General features: G+C 44.6%; 1 protein-coding gene across 4 annotated transcripts in view; it reads right to left on the reverse strand.

Moving 5' to 3' along the window:
- The window catches only part of GABRG3 (gamma-aminobutyric acid type A receptor subunit gamma3), a 307,044-nt gene extending 298,748 nt beyond the window's left edge, over window positions 1-8,296 (reverse strand). For 3 of the 4 annotated variants that reach the window (XM_069876147.1, XM_069876136.1, XM_069876127.1), the window contains exons 1-2: window positions 7,330-7,525; window positions 3,926-4,074 (exon numbers count right to left, since the gene is read on the reverse strand). In XM_069876147.1, the coding sequence (XP_069732248.1) occupies window positions 3,926-4,074; window positions 7,330-7,382 (202 nt within the window). In that variant the 5' untranslated portion in view covers window positions 7,383-7,525. Of the gene's footprint in view, window positions 1-3,925; window positions 4,075-7,329; window positions 7,526-8,195 lie in introns of those variants that run through there. The other variant, XM_069876156.1, reaches the window with a different exon arrangement.
- Window positions 8,297-9,310: the final 1,014 nt, after the last annotated feature.

Below are 9,310 nucleotides of genomic sequence, written 5' to 3' on the forward strand. Positions count from 1 at the left end.
CTTAGAAAATGTTGCATATCTATTAAAGAAGTCTTCACTTCAAAGGACTTCGAAAAAACTCCAGAGTACCTGCATATGGAAGAGATTTTAAGACCTTCATCGTTCAGAACAGGTTTACTTTTTATCTGGGACTAGTGCCTTTTACACCATACAATAGACCTATGATTCTCAGCCTTATAACTGTAGCTGGTAATAAGTAGATGGAAGAGATGTTTTGCTTTGTCCCTATAAAACACTCTTCTTTTTGATCTAATCAGTACACTTGTATAAACCGTCTAGTGTGAGGTGCTTTCTTTCTTTTTTTTTTTTTCCAATTCCAAAAGGTGCGTATGTTCTGTGGTATAAAGGAAAACTGCCAGATACCATCATTAAAATTAAAATCCTCACAGGCTGTGATAGAAGACCTCTGCAAAGTGTGTGGCCACAGGGGATTCAGTCAGATGTTCCACTGCTGGTAGAACGCTGCTTTGTTTCCAAAGACCTGAGGCCTTTGCTAGACAAGTCTTGCTAAGCTGTCAGGTTGCTGATAGCCTTCATGGGGTAACTATTTTGCCTAATACTTAGGTTATTAAATCCACTCTTCCAAATCCTGGCTTCAAACCTTGCAGGTGATGCCTGTACAGCTAGGTGGAGACTGAGCATGTGATTTACAATCACTTACATGAAAGCCTAGGCCAAGTATAGGTCAGCAAAAGGAAAAAGAAAGGAATGAGAAAGTCCCGGTCTGGCATCTTAGCATTGACCTACACACTCTTTAGAGTGATTTAGATGGGCTGGACAGAGCAGGAGAAAGAAGGGTGGCTGAGTGTCTGTTCACAGAAGCTCATTTATTGATGGATATACTCTTGATCTGGAGGTGACGTGATTACTGAAGTACTCAGTACCCACAGTATGGCAAGCGCTCACTCAGAATATGCCTGTACAATGATAAGTAGTACCTGGGCATACCTGAGCTAGCCAAAACATCAGTTGCCCTGGGAAGACCACAGAAAAGTCACTCCCTTGGTCAGCAAGCACTTCAATAGCTTCCATCTGCCACAGTCTTGCTGTCTTTTCATGGACTTTGGCTTGCAAAAGTATGTTCCCGAGTGATCTAACAGTTGCAATCCTAACTTTTGAAAGTACAAAGAAGTCAGTATTTTCTCAGGGTTTGCTGACCGCATTCAGAGAGATTACCATTCCTTCAGGAGCATTGCTAAAGTTATCGACTGCTAGAAATAGTGGCTTTGCAATAAATGACAAGAAAACTGAAGACCAATAAGGCATGAAATGGTGAGGGTCCTCTGCTCTGTGGGACAGCTGATTCACTTACAGGCAGCACTATGGAAATATAAAGGTCCTAATGAGTAGGTGACTGCATGTTACTCCTGGATTTAACCCTCTGAATCTTTTTGGCTGCACTTCCACTTGCTTCTGAGAATAACTTCCTCAAGTGGTTCGCTCCATAGTTTCTATCACGGAAAACATGCATTTTCTTACTGTATGCTCCGTGATACCTAGTCCACCCCTTTTTTTTTCCTAGTGCTTTAACTGATCTATATTATGCTTTAACTGACTTTTATGAATACTGGCATCTTCATGGTGGGAATGTGACTCAGTTCTCAGTACAAGTCAACCACCTAGTTCAGAGGATAACAAGACGGAAAAGAAGATGTGCTTGTGTCTGAGGAATCAGCTGGCAATTCAGGGAAGTTAGAAATAATGCCTGATTATCTAACATTCCCCTTGTGTTCTCCTCGACAAATGCAGCTGTTCCTTAGCTCCAAAAGGGCAACAATATTTATCTGCATCAAAGGTAGGAGAGGTGGAAAGAGTGACCATGAAAGGAAGCAGAGGTGAACTAACTTCTCTAGCATCTGAACAACACTCAGCTCAACTTCCAAAACAGCTGGATTCCTACGCCTATTCATGTACTAGGACTGAGTTGCTTGATAGAATAGACATAGTTGAGAATTGTAATATCTCTGTTTGGTACGATACACGAGGAGCTGGGTAACTTAACTCCTTTCTTTAAAACAGGATTCATGAAAGTTTGTGGAGAGACAAAAGGAATTATTTTGGTAACAATGATTTTCCAGTGCTGTAAGATACGTCTGACCTCTACTGATTTTATGGCAACACACATGAGGATTTTGAATGATTACTTTGCCCCACACAGGCATAACATAATTTACTCTGTCTGAAGTCAGTGATCTGAGGATGCAGTGTACAAAGTAAAATAAAAAATTTGTCTGAGAATGTCTTTCAGATGTTGATATTGGTGGGGAACTCCATTAAAGCACTTCTCCATCAGATATTAAAGATAAGCTAAATCCAGTATGACAAACTAAGCAGAGAGAGATAAATGTCTCTCTGTGTTAAAAACAGACACTTTTATCAAATATGATCTTTATAAATACTACAGAAAATCAAAGTAATTGCTATGCAAAAAATAACCAAACACAACACTTTCTTTCATACCACAGCATAGGTTTTTTTCTGGAACTGATCTATTATTTTGTAGTTATAAGACACTAGCAATAGTAATGAATACATGCAGATGGCTCTTACTTTGCCCTTCAGTCACCCGACGGGATCACCTAGGAGTATATCTATACACACGCCATCAGCAAATGATTCACTTATAATCAATGGCAGGAATTCTAATTCTAATCTCTGCAAAAATTCAGGAAAAGCAAATTATATTAGGTGGTTGTTTTGAGTTTTCCTCGTTCCCAGTTCACACTGAAGTATATGCAAGGTACAGTAAACGTAAATGACAAATTATCGCTGATTTCTGTCAAATTTGCCGTGAACAAACTGAACAGCAGTTTTATTATAGCAATTCTGATCTAAGGATGCAAACAAGGCAAACAGGACTTAAGCAAGGCTTCAGATACTTGAAAGGCACCTACAGGAAAGCTGGAGATTGACTTTTTATCTGGGAGTGCAGTGACAAGATGAGCAGTAATGTTTTTAAGCTGGAAGATGGGAGATTTAGATTAGATATTAAGAAGAAATTTTTTTCCTGAGCGAGTGGTGAAGCAGTGGAACAGGTTGTCCAGAGAGGTTATAGATGCCCCATCCCTGGAATTGTTCAAGGCCAGGTTGGATGAGGCTTTGAGCAACCTGATCCAGTGGGAGGTGAACTTTCCTATGGCAGGGCGGTTTAAATTGAATGATCTTTAAGGTCGCTTCAAATCCAAACCATCCTATGACTCTGTGATAGTCATAAAAGCTAAAAAACCACTGGTTTGAAATACACAACCTCACTATATAAATTAATTAAGAAAAAAAGGAAAATCAAATATCTCAGAATGGTTATATGCAGTTATTTATTGGTTCTTATCTGAAGTTTATACCCATATGTACAAGTACTGCCCACAAGACACTTCCTTTCTATCAGACTTCTTTGAGAGATAAGATGTCTGCTGGTTTTGGGAAGAAAATCTCTAGAGTTGCTCTATAAACAGGCAAATACTACTGCCTTCCCCTTGTCATTAAGGAATGTAACTTTTGTGATCACATTTTGAAGGGAGTAGATGCACATTGTTCTCTTGCTGTCCTACATGTTTGGGTTTTTTTAATATGCCAGAGATTTCATCATTCCTCAGAGCGTGAGTTTTTCACATACATGGACTGGATGACATAAAAGGCAAGTATGTTCCTAACTCTGCCAAAAGCCTGCTGAATACTTTAGAGCTGGCCCTTCCGTACCTCTTCCCAAACTCTGTACAAGCAAACCAGAGTTTAGTACCTTAAGTTACTACCACATCTTCTCGGGAGCACAAGCATTTTTTAAAATATTGACTTGGAAATAAACTTCAGCCAAAAAAACTTAATCTCCACTTTCCCAGACTTTTGTGCACCCAAACCAGAATATAACATAACATCTTTTCTGCACCCATAGGTGCTTTTTGTCATTTGCACAGAAAGGAGTACTTACTTCCAATATCTGGCCGTAGCTTTTTGTCATACTCTCTCAACAGCTTGTTTAGTATGAGAGTCACATCTGTGTCTTGTGTTTTTGGAGCTAAAACCCATTTTTGGTTAGTTGTTCCATCTTCATATTCATCCTCTTCAAGTTGTCTAGAACTGCAAGAACAAATCAAAAAATATGTTAGTTTAAAAGAACTAAAATCTGAATTTACATTCTGTGTAAATCTCCACACTTATCTGATGAAGGTTAATGTATCTCCTCTGGCTTTGCATCTACTCAGCTTCAGGCTGTTTTTGCAACAAGATGCTCCCATTAACCGTTGCTGAGAATTTGTGGATGGGTCATGATCGAGGGTTGTTTAGAAATTGCCTTCTGCCAATCTGTCAAAAATTTTACTCTAGGAGTTATTATACCTATCAGAGTACTATTTTATATTCTGTATTTTAACCAACCTATCACAACTAGTTAGTTTGCAATATGCTTTTGTGAAGAGTGAACATCTGCAGTATTATTTTATTAATATATCAAGACAACTGATTCATCTCTTGCACAAAGGCTAATAAGAGTATTAAAAATTCAGATCTTTTAATACTTCCTGATCTTTTTATCCTATTAATAAATTATTATATTCTCAGTGCCTGAATTTCAGTTTAATGTATTACAGGGCTTAGAATTAAGAGCTTGCTCCTTGAATTCAAGACGGATTATCACAAGCACATAAACGTATTGCATAAATTCATCTGAATTTCCCTGCAATTTTAATTTTTTTAAAAAACAGTACTACACCAAGAGTTGCAACTTCTTTCCTTCATAGATGGATTATTTATATTTCAAAAGAATGCTAATACAAATGTGGTGAGACTATAGCTTGCCTAAAAATCCATAGCTAAAGATATTTTCACATAAGACTAATTTCACTTGTGTGGTTTTTAGTGAACGAACAGTAAAACGTTGATTTGAAGATACATCTCCTGGTATCTTAGAAACCAAATCTGTTTGATGTCTCTCACTGGAGAAAATCTATGACAACTAAACAGAGACGAAGTTACCAGGAGAGAAGTGGTGTATCCTACAGCAGTAATCATGTGTTCCTCTGATCTGCTATTACCCTGCTGATAGAGCATCATGTTTTCCCAACCTTTTTACTCAAATGTCAATAATTACGCAAGGTGCAAAGCAATGGATGAGCAGAGGCATCAGCCCTGCTTATTCATGGGATATGCTACATGCATCCAAGCAATGTCCTTTCTCTGTCTCTCCCCCTCCTCTCTATAATGACACTAGTGTCTTTTAAAATACCCCACGTGCAGAAGACTTAAAAAATTACTCTATGGTAGAAGTATGTAAGTATACACTTAGTATAAAAGTATACAAAAGTATAAAAGTATATAAGTATATGCTCAGTCACAGGGCATCAACCTTCAACATTACTTGTAGACCACTGTCTGAATATTTAATGAAACTTTTAATTGAAACTGTTCTACAGCCAATACAACCCTAGGGATTAGCCACGAATCACTTAACATGATCCCACAAATTGTGAGCGCTCTACATATAACTTCTTTATAAAAATAATTTTGAAACTTAGCCCCTGACTATCTTCTAGAGAGAGAGATTATATAACCAAGTTGCAAAAGTAGAAAAAAACTAGAGGAAATTTTGAATAGATAGGCATTCCTTCCCTGTTAGAGAGTTGTATTTTTTAAACAACTTGATCTTCTTTGTCTAATTCATCCGATGAACATTAAAAACCCCAAGATGATTTTTCCTAGGGTTGTTTTCTCACTCAGAATCATGAGAAGACCTGTGTCTTAATACTGCAGCTACAGAACCAATCTCAAAGGAGGCACCAAACATACGTGGTTGATATTTCAGAGCTGAAACACTGCAGTGGTGCTGAATCGCTGTTAGGAAAGGAGCACAAACCGTATGTCTTTTTCTGCCGCCCCTACCACAACTTTACCAGAGGCATTCAGAATGCACGTGGAAATGAGAACGAAGTTCAGGTAGGATTATGATTACATTTCAGGGAGCCACTTCTGTAAAACCACTCACTAAGATGGGTCTAAGCACTGGCAGATGTTTAAAATCACTTCACTCTCCCAGCTTGTTTCCTAGAAAGTATCTCCAAACTATGTAAATTTCTACCTGCCTTCTGCATTAAGATTGGGGGTGGGAGAGGTTTCACAGCGCATCAGACTAATACACTAGACGTTTTTCAAGGTGTTTTGTTTTCTTTCTCAAGAGTTTGTTATTTCACTTCCCTTGCTTGTCTCTACACAATTAAGCTACTTAAAGGCACTTGAGATTGCATTTTCACCTTACCGGTGACTGCCAGTTCCCAGCATGTTCCTGCTACCCAGAGAAACAAGCAGGGGATGCTGACAGGCCATTCTTAACTTGGGGAGGAAGAAAGGTTGCACGCCGTTCCCAAATTCCTAAGAGACCACTAGTTTTGATCCTGTGAGAACATAGGGAGGAGGCAGTGCATGAACTGCCAAGGAGGGAAGCTGGAAAACTCTAAAATGTTGTGGGGAAAGGGTTTATTTCCTGCAACACGTGTGCTTGGGACTTGCTCTGGGGGTGGCATGAAATAGCCTCTTGTTCCTGTGGGAAGAAGGGAAGGGAAGGGAAGGGAAGGGAAGGGAAGGGAAGGGAAGGGAAGGGAAGGGAAGGGAAGGGAAGGGAAGGGAAGGGAAGGGAAGGGAAGGGAAGGGAAGGGAAGGGAAGGGAAGGGAAGGGAAGGGAAGGGAAGGGAAGGGAAGGGAAGGGAAGGGAAGGGAAGGGAAGGGAAGGGAAGGGAAGGGAAGGGAAGGGAAGGGAAGGGAAGGGAAGGGAAGGGAAGGGCAGGGCCTCTGAGCTGCCTGCAGCCCAGTTTGTGCCACATCCTGCAGAGGGATGCTGAGGTGACACCTTTGCCCGGGTTATGGGGTCTGGGTGGTGGGGGGTGCCTGGAGACCCTTCCCACCCCAAGGAAGGTGCCAGAGGATCCCCTGCCGTCCTCCTCCATGCCCGCCGGGCCGAGGGCTGGTTGGTTAAGAGTAGCACCAGGGCATCCCCAGCACCCCCGGCAGTGGGAGGCGGGGGGTGCCGGGGCTTCAGGACCTTCCCACTCCGCACTCCGGACTCCGGCAGCCACCCGAGCGGGGAAACTTTCCGCCGGGGCAGCTCGGGACGGAGCCCTTGGGGCCGGGAGGGAGAACAGCGGCGATGCTGCGTCCCGGGCTGGATGCAGGGGAAGCCGCGCTCGGGAATAAAAATCCCGTGCACGGAGCAGGAGAGGCGGGGAAGCGCTCGCTGCCCTTCCCGGGTATGTTGGAAACTCCGTGGAGCGGGACTCCAGCCCGCAAAGCCCCGGTGCGAGGGGAGAGCAGAGCGGGTAGGGGGAGGCGAGGGGAGCGCAGACTTACCAGGCGTGAAACACTGAGAGGAAGAAGAAAACCGGCAGGAGCTTAGCGGACATGATCTGGGCAGCGGCGGCCAGGTGAGAGGTGCGGCAGGATGGAGGAAATGTTGCAGGATGTTCACATGGAAGGGAGAATGAGGCAATGAGGTGAAGCTCTTAAGCCTCTCTTCCTCTGTATTCTCAGCTTTATACCCTGAAGAAAATACCCCCTTTTCACAGCGCTCCAGAAAGGGAGGGGGGGAGGCGGAAAAAAAAAAAAAAAAAAAAAAAAAAGAAGTGGGACGAGGGGGGAAATCCCCAGCGGAGAGGCTGCCAGGGCCAGGTATAAATCAGGCTGCGGAGTCTGACAGGTGTTCAGCGGGCACCGAGCTGCGGCGCTTCCCCCCTTTCCCCGCAATCAGCTGCCGGGAGCAGCTCTGCGGCCCCTCCCGCTGCCCCGGCGGGCGCTGCCCGTGCCCCCCGGGCTCCGCACGGCTCCGAGGAGCCCGGTCGGGGCCGCGTCGGGCGGGCAGGGGCTGGGGGAGAGGGTGGCGCCTCGCACCGCTCTCCGCGGAGCGCCCGGCCCCGCCGCGCGGCCCCCGAGCGCATCGGGGAGCGCCTCGTCCCGGCTCCTCTGCCCAACAGGTACCCGCCTCGCCGGCGCAGGGAGGGGAGGGGAGGGGGGAGCCGAGGAGCGAATCCTGCCCCCGCCCCGGCGGGCGCGCACACCGGTAGGAGAGAGGGGGAAGCAGCGAGAACTCGCCACCCGCAGTCAGATGCCGGCCGGCAGCGGGATTTCTCCCCGCCGTCCCCCATCCCGATGCCCCCGGTGGGGCTGCGGCACCTCATCCCCCTCCATCCCCTTCCCCGGCTTCCCCCTCCCACACTCACTTGCCAAACGGGGCAGCGATGCTGTTTTCAGACGGAACGAGAGGGGCCGGCGCTGCCTCTGGTCTCGTGGTGCTCAGAGCCTCGGGCATCCCAAGGTGCATCCCAGTGGGCATCCATGTAATCGGGGCGGCTACGGAGGGGGATCTACAGACAGATCTCCCACAGACAGGCGGACAAACACGCACAGAGCGGTTTGTTTGTGCCTCTGTGTCGGGCTGTACGAATGGAGAGGTTTGCGTGCTCTGCACGAACGCGTGAATGCACACAGAGACGCATAAGGTACGCCTATAGAATGTGTACACAGAGAAGAGAGAGGGATGCCGTAGACCAAGCGACATGGATTTATGCGTATATGGGAACTTCAGGATAGATGAGGATTTTTTTTTTTTTTTGCTGTAAGAACTCAGAAATGTGAACGGCAGCCAAGTGTATTCAGGGCAAAAATAGTTTGGGTTTGGACATCATGTGTCTTTGGACTCCACTGAGGACAGCACAGGCGTGATTTTTACCCACTTCATTTCTCTCTGGGTGTGTGGAGCTTTGCCCCAGAGGTCAGCGTAATAAGAATGTTCCCCTTTACTTTCAGAATCGGAAATGACAAAATTTCACTTACATGGTGGCAATCTGGAAACAAAAAAGCTCTGCTAGGGGTGATCGTTTTACTGTGATCAGAAATCTAGGGACCATAAAGCTTTGTTTCCTCCTGCCTTAGACATGATTTCTAAGTTCTGGAGAAATCGTTTTAATCATGACATTACGTTTAAAAAAAGAAAAAAAAAAGTTCTGCTAGAAGATGCAAACTTGCTTCATTGCTTTTAGAATAACTCCTACACGATGCTTAGAAGAGGTGGCTGGAGACAGTTCCGTTCCCGAAGTAATTTATTGAAGGAATGAGACAGCTTAGGGAAAATCCGCTGTGAGCAAGGCAATTAATTCCCCGTCATGCACTTTAGGGTTTTGGCTTTTTTCAACTTTAACGTCTTTTTACTAGATTATACAGCGTGTTGACTTTGGCTAATTGCAGTTAGTGTGAATTGTTAATAATCACTTTTTACAAGCCTCGTGCTCTTTTCCGTCGCTAACAGCGAGATGCAGGTGGACTCCAGCCCGCCTGC

The sequence above is a fragment of the Phaenicophaeus curvirostris genome, chromosome 1, assembly GCF_032191515.1.
Source record: "Phaenicophaeus curvirostris isolate KB17595 chromosome 1, BPBGC_Pcur_1.0, whole genome shotgun sequence".
NCBI lineage: Eukaryota > Metazoa > Chordata > Aves > Cuculiformes > Cuculidae > Phaenicophaeus > Phaenicophaeus curvirostris.